This window comes from Adiantum capillus-veneris, chromosome 18 (assembly GCF_014529385.1).
Source record: "Adiantum capillus-veneris isolate H3 chromosome 18, ASM1452938v2, whole genome shotgun sequence".
NCBI classification, from domain to species: Eukaryota; Viridiplantae; Streptophyta; class Polypodiopsida; order Polypodiales; family Pteridaceae; genus Adiantum; species Adiantum capillus-veneris.
Window position 1 is genome coordinate 6,786,385 of NC_140948.1, and position 20,273 is coordinate 6,806,657.

Below are 20,273 nucleotides of genomic sequence, written 5' to 3' on the forward strand. Positions count from 1 at the left end.
ACATGGGGGGGTTTGGAGGGTATGTGCCACAAGCCTTGCTTGCAAATTTTGGCAAGTGATGGACTCAAAAAAGCATTAAAATCAGTAGTAAGTAAGTGACCTTTATCAAAGTCAATCCCACTAGCATCAAATGGGCAAAAGCACTCATGTTCCTTATGAGAGGTGAAAACCTCTTTTGCATTACATAAGGTGACTTTTAGAGGAGGGTCAAAAGACCAACTAAACATGCATTCATCCCAAAGGGTTGTGGTGATGATGCAAAGACCAAAAAAGAACAAGCTAAAAATCTTCTAAGATTTTCAAGATACATTAAGGGGTTAACAAGGTGGATAGGTATGAAGACCCCTCTTGTATTTCCTCTTGGAGTTAAGGGAAGTCTCCCATGAAGATCTCTTTTCACCTATGTCTGTTGGAATTAGGGTTGCAGAGAAACACACACACAGCTTGGAGAAGACAAAGGAAGCTCAAGGCACACAATAGAGAGTGTGTTACTTAGTGTGCAATGGAAAGATAGATAGCCCTAGAGTGATGGGTGTATATATAATGCACGGGGGAAAAAACCTCCTAAAGAGGGAAAAAATGCCCCGGCGGTCCTAGTGTGTCCACACACATCACTACCACATGTATATGGTAACAAATCCCCCCTGGAGTGATGCGGTGAACAGAGCTGGCACATGAGTAAAGTGAAGTGCCATGCCCTGAGGACAGGATCATTCCACAAAGGGGAGTAAGCCAAAGCTTCAAGCTTCTCACGAGACAATGCCTTTGTGAAAAGATCTGCAAGGTTGTCCTGTGTTGGCACATAAGCCAAGCTGATCTCTCCTACTGAGAGAGCCTCTCCCTGAGATAGTGGTAATGCACCTCAATGTGCTTTGTGCGAGCATGAAAACTGGGTTCCTCGCAACTGCCAATGCGCTCTGACTGTCAGTGTAGATAGTGTTGGCAGTGTCCTGTCCAACACCCAAATCAGCCATAAGGCGTCTGAGCCATACACACTCAACCGTAGCTATGAAGACTGCCCTGTACTCAGCCTCACAACTCGAAGTGGCCACAGTAGTTTGCTTCTTGCTCAACCATGATATACATGAACTGCCAAGCATGAAACAAAAACCACTTCTGGAAACTCGCGTGTCAAAACAACCAGACCAATCTGAGTCCGAAAAAGCATGTAAGTCTGGCGGCAATGATCCCCCCTTGGGATAAAACAAGCCAAGATGTAAAGTGCCACTAAGGTAGCGGAAAATCCTCTTGACAGCCTGCCAATGCTTAGACCCTTGGCTATGCATAAATCTGCTGACCTGTGAGACTGCAAACTGAATATCCGGCCTCGTGTTGCATACATAAATGAGGCAACCAACAGCAGTTTGGTAAAGAGTGACATCAGCAGGATCACCAGCATCATGTAGACTTAACTTCAAACATGTTTCCATGGGAGTGGCAATAGGTTTGCAATCCTGAAGTCCAAACTCACATAGCAATGTCTCTATGTAACTTTTGTGACACAAGGCAATACCACCAACACACTGGTGAAACTGTATACCCAAGTAATGATGCAACAGCCCCAAATATTTCATCTTGAAAGTAGCATTCAAATCAGCCTTAAATTCAGCAATATGTCTCTCATTTGGTCCAGTGATCAGCAAATCATCAACATAAAGAACCACAATGAGAAGTACATCACCCTCACGCTTTACATACAATGTGCTTTCTGTTGGACTGTTACAAAAGGCTTGTTTGACCAAATGAGTGTCAGCTTTCTCATACCAAGCACGAGGAGATTGCTTCAACCCATAAAAATCCTTCTTACATCTGCACACTTTGTCCTCTTGTCCTTTTATGACAAAACCGTGAGGCTGCATTACATAAACTTCCTCAAATATGTCACCATTCAAGAAAGCAGTAACAATGTCTGATTGATGTACATCCCAACCAAAATGAGCTGCCAATGCACATAGGAAACGTACAGTAGTCATACGACAAGTGGGAGCAAAAGTCTCTTCATAATCTATGCCTTTTTGCTATGCATAACCCTTTGCAACAAGTCGAGCCTTATGGCGATCGATCTCACCATCCGGCTTGCGTTTCAACTTGTAAACCCACTTCACATAAAGTCCATGTGTCATTCTCTATAAGTGCATCATATTCTGATTGCATGGCAGCCATCCATTTTTCTGAATTATGTGCTTCATCAAGAGACAGAGGCTCCTCAACATCATGTAAGCTAGACACATCCAAAGCATAACAATCTGATGCATAAGATGCATGGCGAGAGCCTGAACGTGTACGACTAGACAAAGGTGCATCCAATTTACTATCACGCAAATTGTGCACCAGCCATTTTGGCATACCTCTAGCCTGCTCATTTTCAGCCCTTTCCTCATCAAGTACATCATGTACATCTGCATCAGTAATAGGCTGATCTGTAACATTTTCAGAAACCCCCATAGGCTATACATTTGCCTCATTGGAACTTACATTCGTATTTCCACCACTGAAAAGAGGCAACAAAGTGTCATAAATGTCCTGTGAGCTTACACTACTGTCTCTAGTACATGACAGCAAGGGCTGAACAGAATCTTCCAGAAACACTACATCCCGTGAAACCAGAATACATTTTGTTTGCGGATGATACAACCTGTAACCTTTGCTTTCAGCAATATAACCAACAAAAATACATTTGACAGCCTTATCATCCAATTTTCTGCGCTGCACTTGTGGCACCAAAGCATATGCCAAACAGCCAAAAACACGCATGTGCTCAATAGAAGGCTTTCTATCATGCCATGCTTCATATGGAGTAATAAACTGCAAAGCTTTCGTAGGACACCTGTTAAGTACATAAGTGGCACACATGATGGCCTCAGGCCAAAAAGAATGCGGTAAAGCTTGACTTTTGACCATACATCGTGCCATTTCCGTCAGTGACCTGTTTTTCCTCTCAGCAACACCATTTTGTTGAGGTGTATAAGGCATTGTACATTGGTGTTTTATCCCATGACTAGCCAGAAATGCATTAAATTCATGAGACATATACTCACCCCCTCGATCGGAACGGAGGGTGCCCATAGTACATTCGAGACATTTTCAGCCATAGCCAGAAATTGTTTGAAGCACATAAAAACTTTGGACTTCGCTTTAAGCGGAAATACCCATGCATGCCTGGAGTAATCATCAATGAAAGTCACGAAGTACAGGTAATTGCCCAAGGATGGAGTTTGCATAGGCCCACAAACATCACTATGCACAAGCTGCAACCTGCATGTGGCCCGAACTAAACCATCCTTTGGAAATTTAGAATGCTGCATCTTACTCAAAATACAGCCTTCACAAACATGTTTGACAGGTGCTTCAAGAGGTGGCAAAGAAGCAACCATATCAGATTTTTGCAAACACAGCAAACTGGAAAAATTCAGATGACCAAAACGTGCATGCCAAAGTTTTGCATCTGAAATAGCCCTTGAATCTGCAACAGCATTTGCAAAATTTTGTCCACACTTGTCATACAAAGTGAGCTTATACAGCCCACGGCACAAAAGCCCAGATGTAACAATTTCATCACCAAAACTGAGATCATGAAGTGTACATCTGTCATCCACAAATTTGACTACAAGTCCAAGTCTAGCAAGTGTAGATACAGACAAGAGATTCTTCTTGATCCCAGGTACATAAAGTGCATCAACAAGTGTGAAGGAATTTCCATTAGCAGCAGTGAGCACAATCTTTCCAACTCCCTAAACTGGATAAGAGGCGTTGTTGGCATAAGTGACTAAATTCCCATGAGGGACAGACTCAAGGGAGGTAAACAATTCACGATGTGAGGTAATGTGCTTTGTAGCACCACTGCCGAAATACCACACATGTGAATCTACAGCAACTGACAAGCATGCATCATGGACAGCAGGATTGTAAGTACACTATGCGCTAAAAGCCCATTCTGCATCAACATCAGCAACACAGTCTCCTTTCACAGAAGACTCAACAATGGTTGCATTTGTAGTGGAACCAGCATTTGCAGTGGAACCACCCTCTTTCTTCTTAGCCTCTTTGGCCTTCAAATTAGGACACGACTTGATCAAGTGATCATTGGCTTTACAATAATGGAAACGCATCTTCTTTTTGCCCTTATCACCAGAATTGCCAGACGAAGTATTGCCAGTAGAAGCATTAGGAACAGAATTTTTGCCACTCGCAGCAGAACCATAAGAAGTGGCTGCATTACTGTTACCACCCTTTCTTTGAGAAGTAATAAAAGCCTGTTCAATTGCACGCTGCCTAGTCCTGTTTTTTCTAGAAAGTGACTCTTGCAACAGCAACGTGCATAATGCATCAAACTTGACAACTTCAGGATTTCCTTGGGTCATAAGTCTCCAAGTACTAGCAAATGTCTGGTAGGAATCTGGTAAGGCATCAAGAACCGTCTGCACAAGGGAACTGTCTGAAATGACTTCACCTGCAGAAATAAGCTGCTCATTGATATCCTTGACACTAGCAAGGAAAGTGTCCATATCATCTTCCTCATGCATAATCTTCGACTCCAGCTCTTTACGCAGCAAAGCAATTTTAGCCTCATTGCGGCTTGCATAAAGACCTGCTAAAATATCCCAAGCCTATTTTGCAGATTTTGCTGAATTGATGTGAGGAACAATGGTGCGCTTCACAGACAATGCAATCAATGCATGAGCCTGCGCATCCTTAACATCCCAACGAGCTTGTTCTATCGTAGGCAAAACAACTCTAACAGTTGCAATCCTTGCAACAAGACCTGCAACATCCTCAACATCGCCTACATCCTAAGAACCAGGACGTACATCAATGCCCTGCACAATGTTCGAGACACCCTTTGACACAAGAACATGTTGCATCATATAAGCCCACATAGGGTAGTTGTCCCCATCCAACCTGTCCTCAACAGCAAACATCTTGAACACATCTGTGTTGTTGTTGTCAGCCATGGTAAATGTTGCACCTGATGTGAAAACTGCCCGAAAATAGGAGAAACGGAGCGGGAACAGCCTGTGCTATATAGCACAAACCGTAGAAGACTCTAAGGCACCTGTTAAGCAGAAAACGGCACTGACAGAAATTCTGCACAAAATGACAAAATTGCCTGTGCAGTACTGCCTGTAGTGGAAACGGAGGCCGAAATGAGCCCAAATAAAAATTCTGAGCAGACCAAGCTCTTCGAGCTTGCCAAAGTATTTGTCAACCTGCGAACGCTAGCCAAAGCTCACTGAAATCGGAGAAAGTGAGTAGGCGTGTGCTGGAGCAGCTGGCGACTAAGCCCGGGAGGACGTGACCTACTCTGATACCAATTGTTGGAATTAGGGTTGCAGAGAAACACACACACAGCTTGGAGAAGACGAAGGAAGCTCAAGGCACACAATAGAGAGTGCGTTACTTAGTGTGCAATGGAAAGATAGATAGCCCTAGAGTGATGGGCGTATATATAATGCACGGGGGAAAAAACCTCCTAAAGAGGGAAAAAATGCCCCGGCGGTCCTAGTGTGTTCACACACATCACTACCACATGTATATGGTAACAATGTCAATCATACAACAAAAACTTAGCACTTGCTAGACATTGAAGATTAAACATAGTTCTAGCCCTAGATGGTGGGGCTGAGAGTTGGGCAAGGTAAGAAGGGTATGTAGGATTAGCAGTAGCTTGAAGGGAATGGCAACTATTAGATGAATCAGTGGGTGATGCTTGATTCCATCTAAGAAGAGAGACCAAGGATCTTTGAGGTTTGACGTGCCTTCCTCTTCCTCGAGAGTGCCTACCATTATCTCCTCTTGCTTTTTTTTTGCATACCTCCCTTCTTGATGCTCCTTGGTGGGTGCTATGGCTTGCTTGATGAACATGTCCATCTCTGAATTTTGACTTGATGATGGATGGGGCTGATTGAAGAGGATAGAATATTTGATAGCCTCCTTGAGTTTTTCTCTATAGAAGAGGTGAACCAACATTGCTTTGATGGCCTCTTGTGCCCTTCAAGAAGAGTGAGTAGCAAACCTTCGGTAATAGTAGCAAAGAGAGTAAAGTTATCGAGAGTCCAAGGTTTTTGATGAGCTTCTCCCAAGTAGACCTCCAAGAGCCTACAAGGAATGAAGGGGTCGGTGTATGTTTCAAATGGCTTCTTGAAGAGGCTAAGGCATGGGTAGCTACGGAGAAACTTTGACTTGCAATCAACTTCTCTTCTTCATCAAGGTCCTCGGGCAGCAAGGAGCTACTTGCGCAAGAGGGGGGGACATGGAGACCTTCGAGTAGCCATTGAGAAGGTGCTTCTTTCTTTGTTTTATCATAGGATCATTCGAAGCTTCTTGCCATGGTTGTCCATGAATCTCCTGATGAGGCTAGGGGAATTTCCTATGGTCCTCCTCAATGATAGTCTTGAGATTGGAGGAGAGCTCCTTTAATCTATTGATGGCTTCCATGAGAGAGAGAGAGAGAGAGAGAGAGAGAGAGAGAGAGAGGCGGTCTCATCTAGAATTTTGTCCATTGCGTTAGAGTGCATGACGAGTTGGGCAAAAGAGATTCACAAAACCTGTGTATGTGTGTGTGTGTGTGTGTGTGTGTGTGTGTGTGTGTGTGTGTGTGTGTGTGAGAGAGAGAGAGAGAGAGAGAGAGAGAGAGAGAGAGAGAGAGAGAGAGAGAGAGAGAGAGAGAGAGAGAGAGAGAGAGACGCCTCAACAAAGACGTTAGTCCGTACAATGGCAGGAGGTGTGAGATGCGGAGCCAGTGTAGAGGTCCTTGAGTAGCAAAAGGTGAGCCGATACGGTTTAGCAGGAGCGAGAGGAGCTGAAGATATGGCTTAGCAGGAGCGAGAGGAGATAAAGATATGGTTGAGAAGGAGTGTTGCAGACACCAGGAGAGAGAAAGGGAAGAGCTCGCTTTGCGGCCACATTTAATAAAGAGTAAAAATATCGGTTTAGCAAGAGCAAGAGGAGATGAAGATATGGTTTAGCAGGAGCGAGAGGAGATAAAGATATGGTTGAGAAGGAGTGTTGCAGACACCAGGAGAGAGAAAGGGAAGAGCTCGCTTTGTAGCACATCTAATATAGAGTAAAAATATATATATATATCTCTCTCTCTCTCTCTCTCGCTCTCAAGTCCAGCTATGCTTACACATGGCTGAAGCTTCACTTTGTCATTATACTAAAGTATAGATAAGATCTTGCACGCCGATTATAGAGCTAATGAAGAAGTGAGGAAATTGCTAATGAAGAAGTGAGGAAACGAAGAAGTGAGAGAAGGGAGGTGGTGGGGAATGAAGTTTTGTGATGGGAGACAAAGGGATGAAGGAGAGTTCGCAATGGGTAGGGCCATAGGCTGTGTTCTTGCATTCCATGACAGGGTCTTCATAATGTCCTCTGAGATACACTTGTTGGCGTTGACTCGCCTACATAGATGATAGTGAAGACCAGTGTTAGGATTTGACAGGCAACTCAAAATGTCAAAAGACAGGTATGTAAGAAGTATGCCCTTCTGGATAGAAGGGAAAATTTTAACATTGCCCTTTCAATGACAGAAGAGTAAAAAATGTCCCCTTACACAGCACAAAAAACTAAGAACAAGCATTTTTCAGCACTACCAAATACTTGTTCATGACAAAGGACAGCAAAGAGTCATAGCAACATTCATTTGTACAAATGCAAATTGAATGTCAAGGCATTCATTTTCCATACAAGAAACAAGTAGACTCTATTGGAGAAACTAATCAATTCTTACATTGTCCGAGGCTGAAGCTTAATAGAGGGCAGACTGAGAGCCTGAGAAGAGTCCGAAGGTTGCTCGCAAGTCTCTGATCACGAGTCTTTGTGTAACAGACTTGGACACTCCAAGTCGAGAATCTACCGCGACAACACAAATAAACACTTTAGAACAATTCACAGTTCACAATTGATTCGACACTGGCCCGACGGAGTTCCGTGCGTAGAGATATTGGCCCCAAAGACTGGCGCCCCTTTCGATATGTCTTTATGTATTAATATGTGTTCAAAGTACAAGAGTGTGGGCAGGCGTTCACACTCAGACTCTGTCTAGATGCTCTGAGTTATGAGGCCCTGCCTGCTTTTTTAAAGAATACAAAGGGATGCTAAAAGTAGAGCCCCCAAAAACTGAAAATCAAAAACCCCCAAAAGCTTCAAGTTAAAAGCTCCTCGAAAAATAAAGCAAGAGACTCTTTCTCTCTCATTCTTGCTTAATGTAAAATAAAGCATCTTTTAAAGATTGCATGAGATTTCCAAAAAGCATGCCCAAAAAGCAAATCTGTTGCAATTCAGTCTTCACGATTTTCACTGGCGTCCGTATAACCTGCCACGTGGCAGCTCCGCAATCTTCGCCGAAATTTGCGGGACCCTGTCCGTACAGCAGTGCCACGTTAGCAATCAACCGGATTTCGGGTGTAGGCAGCAGAGAGTGTGTATGTGTGTTGTGGGCATGCCACGTCATAGTTTGTGACACTTCGTGTTGTCACAAGACCTTCCAACTCTCTCATGCGTTGATGTAGCAAATCCCACATTTCTTTCTCCTCTTTTGCTGCAGTTCCTTTGTTGTGTGTGGGGATGATGTTAACCGCCCTTGTGACCATCAACACCCGATATCTTTCCAAATCCCTACAGACACCTACAGAGAGAGGTTGAGAGCAAGAGTTACACTCGCGATGCTCGTGCCACGGTCTGGAGTCTGGCTCGTTTCAAATTTTGGGTGAGCACTGAGTCGCCCATTTCTCATTAGGTTAAGTTAGAACTTAGCAATGGCCACTGGCCCATTTCCCATTAGAATTTAGAAAAATACCAAATTATGAATGGCTTAACCACAAACCCGATCCCCCTCATCTACTTTTAATTCTTGTTAATATGTAAAATGTGGATGTGAATGCAAATGTCTCCACTCCTATCGTTGGTGGGCATTGTAAACTCCACGAAGGGCTTTCCTAAGGGTTGCCCTTCTAATGACAGGAGAGTGGGATTATCATCCTTCCATGAGGATGGGCAGATTTTTCCTTCTCCCTTCAAAACACCGGCGTTGCCTCAAAGTGGCCTTCATACGAAGGGCTCGAGAGTCAAAGAAGGGAAGAAGGGCGTCGAATCCTAACACAGAAGGCACTTTGGGGATGGTTTGTTGCGTGAATTTTTGTTCATGGATTAATGAGAGGTTTCTAGAGAAACTTGGAATCTTCCAGAGCCTTCTGCGTGCTCTGGAAGAGCGTCCGTTGCTTATGTATATGTAGTTCCCGCCGGAGACATGGCAGGTTCCGAGACACCATTTCGACCCACTGCCTACTCTACAAGACATTTCTGCAACAGAAGAGCCAGCAATGAGACGATCCCCCTTCTACGCCTACCCTGCCTATCCCTTCTCTACCCCGTTTTCCAATTTCTACGCTCGCGATCCATATCGCCCTCAACAGCAGGCTCATGGACCATCGCCCCCATCCTCTGCCCCCTCTCCTATCCCCCGCTCTGTCATCAGCATTCCCGTGTTTGATTCCTCGTCTCCTGCCCCTCCTCCATCGCCTCCCCAGAGGAAGGCTTCTGTAGTGCCCCTCCTCGACCCCAGTGCTGCTGCTACTCGCATCCAATCTTGCTTCCGTGGTTATGCCATCCGTCAGCGCCGCCCCCTCATTCACCTCCGAACGATTTCTACGCTGAAAAAGCGTCTTGAAGACCTCAAGGCCGAGATTGAAAGCCCTGGATTCTCGAACAAGGTGAAGTCAGAAGAGAAAGAGCGCCTTAGATTCAGTGAGAGTGTCATGGCCATCATTCTTCAATTGGACGCCATTGAGGTATGCAGTCGACCTTGATTCTCTTAAATGTGGAGGTTTCTTTGTTGGCCACTGAGCTTATGTATGTTGTTTTTTTTTTGTCTGTCTGTGTAGGGCTCCATCCCTGATGTCCGGAACCAGAGGAAAGAAGCAACAAAGATGGCCATCAAACTGCAGGATGCCATGGATGCCATTATGTCTTCACAGGAAGATGATACTGACTGCAATAGTTTGCTTGCTGTAAATTCGGAAAGCATTGTCTGCTCGAATGCTACCGATGCCCTGCAGGAAACAACTCCCTCTCTACATGGGGAGGACCATGATGCGCGAACCCTCATTAGCACGATGCAAAATGGCACAGATTCTATTCAAGAAGAAATTCTTGATGAGGCAGAGGTAGTTAATCAAGACTTACAAGGAGTCGTGATGCAAGATGGGCCTGCAGAGATGATGACCAATGATTTGCAAGAAGAGCCCGTGAAAGCCATGACCAATCTAGACATTCATGTGTCTAGAAATGAAGAAGTGTGTGCAGCGCAAGATGATTCCGGGGATTTGGTAGATTGTGTAAAATACGATCCGTCGAGCAGGGAAGCTATAACCCTCTACGATAGTAGTGAGGTTATTGGTGTGCCAGCTGTGGGTATTGATGGGGCCTATCCTGCCATGGTGGGCAGAGCTATTGCTCCATGTAAACAAGAAGCAGATGAGGTTATGCAGGAGGAGATGAGGGCTGTGACGGTAGGGGATGATGATGGAGAGATGGCTGTAGATGGCCTTGCTGCGCACGAGGCACTTAAAGCTATTGATGCCTATGAAGAAGACATCCTGGGGTTGCGGGATTGTGTGTCAGTTTCAAGCCCTGGTACTCCATGTGCGAAAGAGGGGTCTGATGCAGTTGATTCGAATGAAGATCGATCTTCTGTAGTAGAGGAGCTATTGAACACTCAGGAGCAGAGCTTAACTGACCAAAGGCAAGATAAAACTCCAGGTGCGCCGCAAGGAGGTCTTCAGGACCTTGATGTTTCTGATAGTGTACTCCTAAAGAAGCTTTCTGAGGAATGTGGACAGCTGAAATATTTACTGGGAAAGTTGCTTGCCCAAAGCAAGGCGCAAAGTAAGGTAATTAGCGTACTTGGTGATAGGCTTGAGATGCTTGAACAGCAAAAACAGCGAGGTTGTCAGAACAAGGCACAGAGGGAGAAAAGGAAGCTGAAGAAGGGATCTAAACAGCGTGAAAAGTGTTGCAAGTATCAATGACATTGTCAAAACGGTCTGAATCTTTTCTACTAAATGTATATTGGAGAGGCAGAATTTGCAAATTTGGTGGAATTTACTCAAACTTTCTGTTGGCTAATGTTTTGTTGTGGCTCTTGGTGCTATGGGCTCTCTCTCTCTCTCTCTCACACACACACACACACACCGTAGGCCTCGAGTTAAAGATCATTTAATCAAAAAATGTCGTTGCATATAGACCTAAGGTTAAACTTTACCCCTTTTCATTTAATCCTTCCTTTGGCTAGCTGCAACAAATGGGCATTTTGATTTTAACCCATAAAAACATCTTAGTGCTTCATCCTCAAGCTTCATCCTTTTGCCTTTGTGGACTTGTATCTCAAAATCTCTCTCTCTCTCTCTCTCTCTCTCTCATAACAGGTCTTTGAGTTCAACTCCTCGTCAATTAGATCTTTAAGGTCTCTTGGGATAGTTTCCTACGAAGTTAAAACTCTCTTCTTCTTCTCTTTCTCTCTCTCTCTCTCTCTCTCTCTCTCTCTCTCTCTCTAGAATAATTGTTATGTAAGTTCCCTCTTTAGTGTATTTGTCTTGAGTTGAAGAGTGTATCACGTGTCCTGGGATTCTTCGTACAACACTTAAATTCCTCATCTCGTGGGTGAATTCCTCATCTCATGTGAGTGAAAAAAATAACAAGAGGAAATTGGAATAACCTTCAATCATTAAAACTAGGTAGATTTGCTATTGCTCTTGAGTAGTAAGTCTCGAGTTCAACACTCGTCACATTAATGTTTGTGCACATCATAAATAATGAGGTCTTTTTTTCACGTGGTTTTTCCCTCTATTGTACATATAAATGCATTGTGCAAGGATAACGACAATAAAGTACAATAAGTTTTGTAAATTTTTTCAGGAGGAAATCCTCCAACAAACAACTAAAAACATGTGTTGAGCAATGTCTCAAATTGTACTTTATCCTCTTTGTGTCGGGGGAGGCTTGTGTGTGCCTACACGCTAATGTTTTGTATGCCTACATCCTTTGTGTGTATGAGAGGCAACTTTCTGTTCAAGGGGAGGTTTGTGAATTGTGTATCTCATCCTAGTGTGTTTTGAGGGGAGGATTGTGTGAGTGATATGCAACCAAAACCTACATAGGGGAGGATTGTTGGGATGCAAGGTTTTGTTGCATCTTTTGTGTGAACAACCCCTTCCACCCCATGTGTCAATCCATGTGAAAAATCTGTTACAACCTTTGTGTAAAGAACAACCACTTGTATTTGTGTATAGGCAACCACATCTTGTGCTCATGTGTCAAAAGGCTCATCTTGTGCTCATGTGTCAAAAGATTGTCTATTTGTATAAGCCTATATAGACATATTTTTATGAATGATATCAAGCTTTATCATTTGCAAGTATACACTATATATTGTATTGTGTAATAGTTGCTCTTTCAAACTCTACACTAACCTCTCCAAGCATGTTATTAGCATGAATGGCACACTAGCCTATCCACCTTAACCTAACAAGTGTTAGTTCATTTGAAGTGTTGTAGCTATCCCAAATTATACTGTTTATTTGTATAAGCCTATATAGAGGCACATTTTTATGAATGATATTAAGCTTTATCATTTGCAAGTATACACTATATTGTATTGTGCAATAGTTTCTCTCTCAAGCTTTACAGTAACCTCTCCAAACATGCTATTAGCATGAATGACACATTAAACTATCCACCTTAACCTAACAAGTTTCAGTTCATTTGAAGTGTTGTAGCTATCCCAAATTATCACTTGGCTTATTGGAAAGTAATACTAGATTTTGGTATTTGATGCAAACTTGAGCTTGACACCACAGTTTAGCAAAATAGACTTGGTTTTTTGAAAGGTAAGATACACTTGTAGCATCCATGCACGAAGGTCGAGTCAGCTACACCCTCGGATTGAAATATTTGTGTTTGTAATTCTCTCTTTGCTACTATTGATAGACTGGGTTTTTTGAGAGATTAGGTACCTCTTGTAGCATCCATGCACTAGCATCGGGTCAACTACATTCCATGTATTGAAATATTTGTGTCTTATGGTTCTTTCTTTGCTACTATTGATATGGTGATGGTAGCCCACCCACGGTTTAGCACCGTTGTCGGTGAGACAACTGTTGTGGGTTAGGTCAACACATGAACATCATACACAGCAAAAATAACCATCTACTCCACCATACTTCATTAACAACAATTCAGACACAGTAAACATGACTACTCCAAAAATATCAGAGTAAGCAGAGACAATACACTGAATAGTTGCTGCACTGCACAATCATCATCACATTCATATCAGAGAACAGATACCTCGTGCGCAGATACATTCCCCACTTATATAGATAAATCCGACTTAACTACCCAGTCACAAGACATTCAACAGACTGCAACTGAAAGACAGTTACATCCGACTTAGCAAAATACGGCTTAGTAAATATCCGATAAGTCAAAATCCGACTTAGCTATTCAGAGTCAGTTTCTAACATGTGCCTCTCAACACATGGCACGCCCCGGTGGTAGATTTCGCAGAAATCTGACCCGGATCCACATATCCCTTGATCAGGAATCCACCCTATGCTGCACAGTTTCTTCCTTACTCTGGTCCTCAGCATTCACTTTATGATCCACCAGCTCTGCTTCCTTTACTGCATCTGACTCTGCTGCATCATCTTTTCCCATTTCCACCTCTTGTGCTCTATCTGCAATCACAGTATCAATCTGCTCTTCTGCCACTTTCTCCTCAGCTACATCCTGCATCAAAAAACTATTAGTAAAATTCTCCTCTTTCTTTTCTGCCTTTGCAAGCTGCTGTCTCTTATTCTCTTCCATCTGCTGAACCTGCTGCTTCAAACAGTCTCTCTCCTTTTGCAATTCCTCCACTTCCTTCAACACTTGTGCTTCTACCTCATGCACTAACCCTGCCTTTAGCACCTCATATGGATACTTAATGACAAATCTCATTCTTTCCTTGGTCTTTTGCCACATCTCCTGTGCCACCAAAGCTAACTGCTGCTTGAGAATAGACACTTCTCCTTCTTTCATTAATACTGCACTCAAGCTAATTTCCTCTTGTGCCAACATCTGTTGCTCTAATATCTGCAAAGGTTCCAATCTCAACCTCTGCATCTCCACAGTGACCTGTAACTCTGCATTCCTCTTTGCCATGTCTTCCAATTCCAAAGCAACCGCTGCCTCCACTTTCTCAGTCCATTGCTTAAACTCCCCCAATGATCTCTTCACTTTTGCTAACTCCATCTTCTGTTTCCCCACTGTTTCCTCCATATCCTGCTCATACTTTACTTTCATCGTAGCTATCTGCTCTTCAAACTCTTTCACCTGTGACACCTGTCCTTTAAACTCCATCAATTTTTCTGCATTCCTTTCAGCTTGCATACTCTGAACCTTCAGCATATTATTCTGCTGCCTCACAAATTCTTGCACCTGCTGCAGCATCTGAACTACTTTATCACTGTCCAATTTCCCAGTATCTACTGATACTCCAGAGACTTCCTCAGCACTAAAGTCTAATCTGGAAAACACTCTACTGACTGGTTCAGACTTCTTCCTCTTGTTGGATAATGTGAAAGCCTTACCAAGCTTTATTGGTGTTTCCTCTGCTTTTACCTGCATTGGTGAATCAACATCCATGGTACCAAATTCTGCAAACTGCATTTTTGCTGTGATTTCTTCAAAGGCCTCTCCTGGAGTATATTTGGCTTTCACCAAATCCTCATAAGCCTCCATATGCTTAGCATTAAACTTCACAAATCCTGTCTTTTCAGAATGCACCATGATGGGATGCTCAATCTGTACTGGCTGCTGCTTCTCCTGCACCAGTTTTTCTGCTTTCACAGGCCACCTTGCTTCACCATTCTGTACTCTCTGTGCAAAAAAAAACAATGCTGACAAGTAACCACATAACCTACTATTTGCCTGTGTCTTCCTCTTGTCTGAAGAATGAATCTCTGCTGCCAACTTTTCATACACCCAGTGAGCCCAGCTCACTTCTCCTCCCTGCTCTGCATAGCTTAATGGTGCAAAGTTTTCTTTTGACATATAATCAAACTTCACAATAAAACATAGCCTCTCCAAGTACCACTTAAGCTGCTCTCTCCTAGCATATGCCACATTCTTTAACATGTAATACTGCCTGCCTCCTTCTCTTGGACCAAACTCCTTTTTCAGTGCTTCCTCTGAACACTTTGGAATAGGTGTATTAGGATGCAAAGGCAGCTTGAACACCTCAGACACCAACTCCACATTGAGTACCACATGCGGTGACACTCTCCCCTTAGTCTTCCTAAGTATTTCCAACTGAGACTTTGCATATACATTGTTTCTACATTCTTCCCAAGGCAGAATCGCAAACTCATACAATCCTACTTGCTGCAACCATATGGCGTTGCGCTCTGCCTGACAATCTATGTCAACTTTGAAGTCCATAAAAGGGTCCATTAATGCTTGCATCACCTTACCTTCTGACACAGGAGTCGGCATTGGCGTTTCCTCTTCTGCAGAGTCACTGTTTTCGTCTGCACTGCTAATGTCAAGCCGCATAGGCAAAGCTTTGCTTCTCAAACGTCGCCCCGAACCTTCGGTCTGCTCCTCATCAGGCTGTGGTTGCATGGCCATCAATTGATTTGCTTTCGGCATGGCAGGACTGAATAAAGCTTCTTCAAGCGAAAACCCGAATGCTCCGCGCTGCTGCATGTGTACTGAACTTTTGTTGCATGTATGATTATACTCGCTGCACCATGCACACATATCTCCACCCAGTATCCTTGAAGTGCTACGAAACTTCTTTTCAGCACACTCCCCGAAGTTATTAATCCGGCCTAATAATTTCTTATTAAAAATTCCGACTTGGTCAGTTCCGACACAGGTACTCTTCCAACATTTGCAATGCTGAATCGGATGTGCACTTTGGAACTGCCTACTTCCTCCAACCTGTGAATTATATGGGATACTATGAAAAGACCTCCTCAAATCCATGCAAACCAGCATTTTTCCTTTTCCTTTTGCTGATTCTGAATCTCCTGGCTGTAGGGATATTACAGTCATACAGGCTACACTTGGCCAGTCCAAATGAGGTGGCTTTCCCTGAAATTTCTTCAACCTGAAACCATTAACTGCCTTTTCCACTCTTGTACCAAACACATCAGCTATAATGAATGTCCCTTGTCCTTTATCTTGCACAATCTGATATGGTCCCTGATATCTCAATGACAATTTACCAGGATGTGGTCCCAGCTTAGAGTTGTACAACATTACCCAATCTCCAATCTGAAAGATCTTGAACTTCACATTCTTGGTCACCCATGCTTGTCTTCTTCTTTGTATGACTTCAGTAATGTAAGAGCTTACCAACCTATCCTCCTCCAGCTGCATCAGATATTTGTTCCTGTGTAGTACTGACAACTTTGGAGACTGCTTCTCTGCTGAGACTCTTAAACTTGGTACCACAAACTCCATAGGCACCACAGCTTCCAGCCCATACACCAGCTTGAATGGTGTCATACCAGTAGTGACTTTGAAAGCTGTTCTAAAGGACCATAAGGCAGAATCCAACTTATCATCCCAATCCTTCTGATTCTCTGTCACAATCTTTTTCAAAATCCTTACCAGTGTTTTGTTGGAGCTCTCAGCCTGACCATTAGCCTGTGGATGATATGCTGTAGACTTCTTGTACATAATCATATGTGTCCTTGTTAGCTCTGAAATTACTTCATTCAGAAAATGAGTTCCTCTGTCACTTACCAGCTCCACTGGACACCCAAACCTGGTCATAATGTTATGATAAAGAAATCTGGCCACACTTGAAGCTTTATTATCCTTCAATGCTACTGCTTCTACCCACTTAGTGCAATAATCTGTAGCCACTAAAATGTATCTGCATCCCCTCTTGGAAGTTGGTTTGACAGGTCCTACAAAGTCCAAACCCCACTTTTGAAAAGGTTCCAAAGGCAAAATAGGATGATCCCCCATCCTATCCCTGTTTGAATCAGGTTGACCTGTTTTCTGACAAATTACACATCTTTTGGCATAATCATGTGCATCCTTTAAAACTGTAGGCCACCATAATCCAGCCTGCAAAATCTTCTTCCCTGTAGTATCTCCAGAGAAATGCCCTCCTGCTGTGCCTGAATGTGCTTCCTGCAAGACTGCACTTTGCTCAAATTCTGGTACACATCTTCTTATCACTTGATCAATGCCTTTCTTATATAGTGTCCCTGCAATAACTAAATAGGGTCTGGTTTTCAGTGCAAATTTTCTTCTCTGATCAGCATTGAACTCCCTTGGTATAGTTCCATCAGTCAAAAACATCAGCAATTGATCATACCAAGACTCAGTCACAGCAGTCTGCACATCAAACAGCTGAGCATCAGGAAGTGCATCATCTACCCCAGTAGGTGCTTCACCTGTTTCAATCCTGCTTAGATAATCTGCAATTACATGCTCCTTCCCAGGAGTATGCTCAATCTGAAAGTCAAACTCCTGCAACAACAACATCCATCTTGCAAGCCTTCCAGTAAGAAGTGGCTTCTTGATCAAATACAACAAGGCCTGATGATCAACATGAAAAACTATCTTGTTCCCCAACAAGTAATGCCTAAACTTATTCAATGCATATACCATCCCTAAAGCTTCTCTTTCTGTCACAGGATAGTTTCTTTCTGCACCTGTGAGAACCCTACTTGCATAATACACAGGTCTGAACCATCCCTTCTCCTTCTCCTGCATCAGTACAGCTCCTATTGCTATATCCGAGGCATCAACAAACACATGAAAAGGCAATGACCAATCAGGTGGCTGCAAAATTGGTGCTACTGATATCATTTTCTTCAACATCTGAAATGATTTCTGCTGAGGTTCATCCCATACAAATGCCACATCCTTCTTTGTTAATTGAGTTAATGGCAAGCATACATTAGACAAATACCTCAAATATCTGGAGTGCCACTTTGTCTGTCCAACAAACCTCATTAACTCTTTAACATTGGTAGGAACTGGTGCTGCTTGAATAGCTTCTATTTTCTTGACATCTATAGCCATTCCTGCTTCTGACACAACATGTCCCAAAAGTATTCCACTCCTCACAACAATTACACTTTTATAAGGATTCAGAGCCATCCTGAATTGTCTGCATCTTTCAAAACAGAGCTTCAGATGTAGCAGATGTTTATCCTTCTTTCCAAACACTGAGAAATCATCCACAAAGACTCTCATAAAGTCCTGTAAGTAAGGTTCAAACACCTTATGAGCAACAAAATTAAATGAAGGTGGTCCATTGGTTAACCCAAAACTCATCACTGTGTATGCAAAGGCTCCCCATTCAGTTATAAAAGCTGTTTTATGCTGATCCGACTCAGCAACACTAATCTGATTATAACCAGAAAAACCATCCAAAAAGCTGTACATTTCATGACCAGCTACTGCATCCAACACAGCATCACAAAATGGAATAGGAAAGGGATCAGTAATGGTTGCTGCATTCAATTTTCTATAATCCACACATACTCTTAAAGCTCCATTTTTCTTTGGCACAACCAGTATAGGAGACAACCATGATACTTCATGTACAGGTTTAATGAACCCTACTTCCAGGAGCTTATCAAGCTCCTCCTTCACCTGTTTGGCAAAGTTAGGATTCATTCTATATCTCTGCTGCACAATTGGTTTTGCACCCTCTTTCAAATTAATCCTATGCTGATGTAGTGCTGGGTCAATGCCTCTCACCTGAGAATAATCCCAAGCAAACACATCCTTATAATCAACCAATAATTGCAACAGCTGTGCCAGAAATTCCCCTTGAATGTGTGCACTCACTCTGACCATTCTTGGTTCTGCCTCTGTTCCGAAATTCAGCTCCTGAAGCTCCTCCTTTTCTACCCTGCTAGATGCCCCAAACTTCTTTTCATAAATTTTCTCAGCCATATCCCTGGCCTCCTTTTCTTCCTGCTGAATCTGTTCCTTATCAGACATAGCATATTTCTGGTCCACCAACTGTAACAGTTCCTTACCCTGCGCTGTCTGTCCTGGTGCTAAACCTGTATCTGGCTCACCCTGTTCCTTACCTTGCTGTAACATGCTTTCCACATCTACTTCAAACACAGGTACAACAGTTGGATTGGCCTTCAAGAACTCTTCCTCTTGGTCATCTGTGACCTCATCAGCAAAATTAATAGTCTGAGCAAACAGTGGTTTCTCACTTAATGGAACCATCTTCCTTCCCCTCATAGGTATGGTTACTTTCTTTTTCCCTTTTTTCAATATGACAACATTTTCTCCCCAGTCCTGTCTTACTTTAGCCAATCTGAACCAAGGCCTTCCTAATAGCATTTCATATGCAGCTGCTGAGTCTGACATTCTGAGTACCACAAAATTAACAAAAAAGGATAATCCTGACACCTGAATTTCCTGTGCTTTGAGAATTCCCAAAGGTTGTACCCTAGATTGGTCTGCCATTTTCACCTGAAAAGGTGCTGGAGCCATAGCTCCCAACTCCATTCTTTTGTACACTGCCTCTGGTAAAATATTCACCCCAGAGCCTCCATCCAATAACACATCATCAAAATTTTCTCCAAGAAAGTGTACTTTAATAACTGGTACCACAAAGTCCACATCTGCTGGATCAATTCTATTTGCTGCTGCTGGAGAAAACTGCCTGTCCATTGTGCCAAGTCCATTCAGGTTCTGCAGCTTTCTGAACAATCTGTCTTTGAAAGCTGGAACCAATTGCAACAACTGATCCAAAGATAATTGAAGAGGTGAGCTAATAAGTATTTCAAACCAATCCTTATCCTGTTTATTTTCCACCTCCTTGCTCCCATTATTCTGATCTTCCTTTTCTTTTGGGTCATCCTCAATATCCACCTGCTTTGCCTGGTGTTTGGCAATCCTTTTTGTAACCTCGTCTCTTACCCCTTTTTGCTCCTTCCAATCCAAAGGTGCTTTATCCTTAGACCTAGTCACTGCTAGAACTTCAACATGATCCTCCTGCACACATTGGTTACAGTCACAAGCCCATTGATGTTCCTCTTCATTCCCTTGCTGCTCCTGTTCTTGGTCAGTATCTTGAATCTGCTTATCCTGAGAAAACACATCAAACAAGATTACATTTGCCTGAGCTGCTGGCTGATTTTGCTGCTGCTGCTGTTGCTGCTGTTGCTGATTTTCAGGTTGATTGGGCTGATTATATCTCACAATGGGCATTCCCCTTTCTTCCCTATGCTTCACCC

The 20,273-nt window shown here is 43.1% G+C and overlaps 3 protein-coding genes across 3 annotated transcripts in view; 1 reads left to right on the top strand and 2 right to left on the bottom strand.

Moving 5' to 3' along the window:
- Window positions 1–8,939: 8,939 nt before the first annotated feature.
- On the top strand, window positions 8,940–11,124 carry LOC147435189 (uncharacterized). Its single transcript, XM_086488298.1, has 3 exons — window positions 8,940–9,119; window positions 9,234–9,788; window positions 9,882–11,124. Exons 1-3 carry the CDS (start codon window positions 8,955–8,957, stop codon window positions 11,025–11,027), a joined length of 1,866 nt encoding a protein of 621 aa, XP_086344424.1. The 5' UTR covers window positions 8,940–8,954; the 3' UTR covers window positions 11,028–11,124.
- Window positions 11,125–13,593: 2,469 nt separating this feature from the next.
- LOC147435190 (uncharacterized) lies at window positions 13,594–15,744 on the bottom strand. The gene is made up of 3 exons (XM_086487937.1): window positions 15,520–15,744; window positions 14,758–14,916; window positions 13,594–14,658 (listed from the first exon to the last, which is right to left on the bottom strand). The coding sequence occupies exons 1-3, from the start codon at window positions 15,742–15,744 to the stop codon at window positions 13,594–13,596; spliced, it is 1,449 nt and encodes a 482-aa protein (XP_086344063.1).
- A 125-nt stretch (window positions 15,745–15,869) lies between these two features.
- LOC147435191 (uncharacterized) overlaps window positions 15,870–20,273 on the bottom strand; it is a 48,554-nt gene continuing 44,150 nt past the window's right edge. Inside the window, exons 2-6 of the mRNA XM_086489188.1 lie at window positions 18,664–20,124; window positions 17,668–17,769; window positions 17,236–17,394; window positions 16,151–16,245; window positions 15,870–15,981 (exon numbers count right to left, since the gene is read on the bottom strand). Coding sequence (XP_086345314.1) covers window positions 15,870–15,981; window positions 16,151–16,245; window positions 17,236–17,394; window positions 17,668–17,769; window positions 18,664–20,124 — 1,929 coding nt within the window. The remainder of the gene's footprint in view (window positions 15,982–16,150; window positions 16,246–17,235; window positions 17,395–17,667; window positions 17,770–18,663; window positions 20,125–20,273) is intronic.

What these genes read in the sequence shown, in the direction of transcription:
- LOC147435190 (XM_086487937.1), bottom strand. Translation starts at nt 15,744, where the DNA reads ATGCAGCAGCGCGGAGCATTCGGGTTTTCGCTTGAAGAAGCTTTATTC. An exon ending in AAACGCCAATGCCGACTCCT is followed by an intron (nt 14,917 to 15,519) that starts GTGTCAGAAGGT and finishes TTTTTTGCACAG; the next exon opens with AGAGTACAGAATGGTGAAGC. An exon ending in TGGAGGCTTATGAGGATTTG is followed by an intron (nt 14,659 to 14,757) that starts GTGAAAGCCAAA and finishes TCACCAATGCAG; the next exon opens with GTAAAAGCAGAGGAAACACC.
- LOC147435189 (XM_086488298.1), top strand. Translation starts at nt 8,955, where the DNA reads ATGACAGGAGAGTGGGATTATCATCCTTCCATGAGGATGGGCAGATTT. An exon ending in CAGAAGGCACTTTGGGGATG is followed by an intron (nt 9,120 to 9,233) that starts GTTTGTTGCGTG and finishes ATGTATATGTAG; the next exon opens with TTCCCGCCGGAGACATGGCA. An exon ending in TTCAATTGGACGCCATTGAG is followed by an intron (nt 9,789 to 9,881) that starts GTATGCAGTCGA and finishes CTGTCTGTGTAG; the next exon opens with GGCTCCATCCCTGATGTCCG.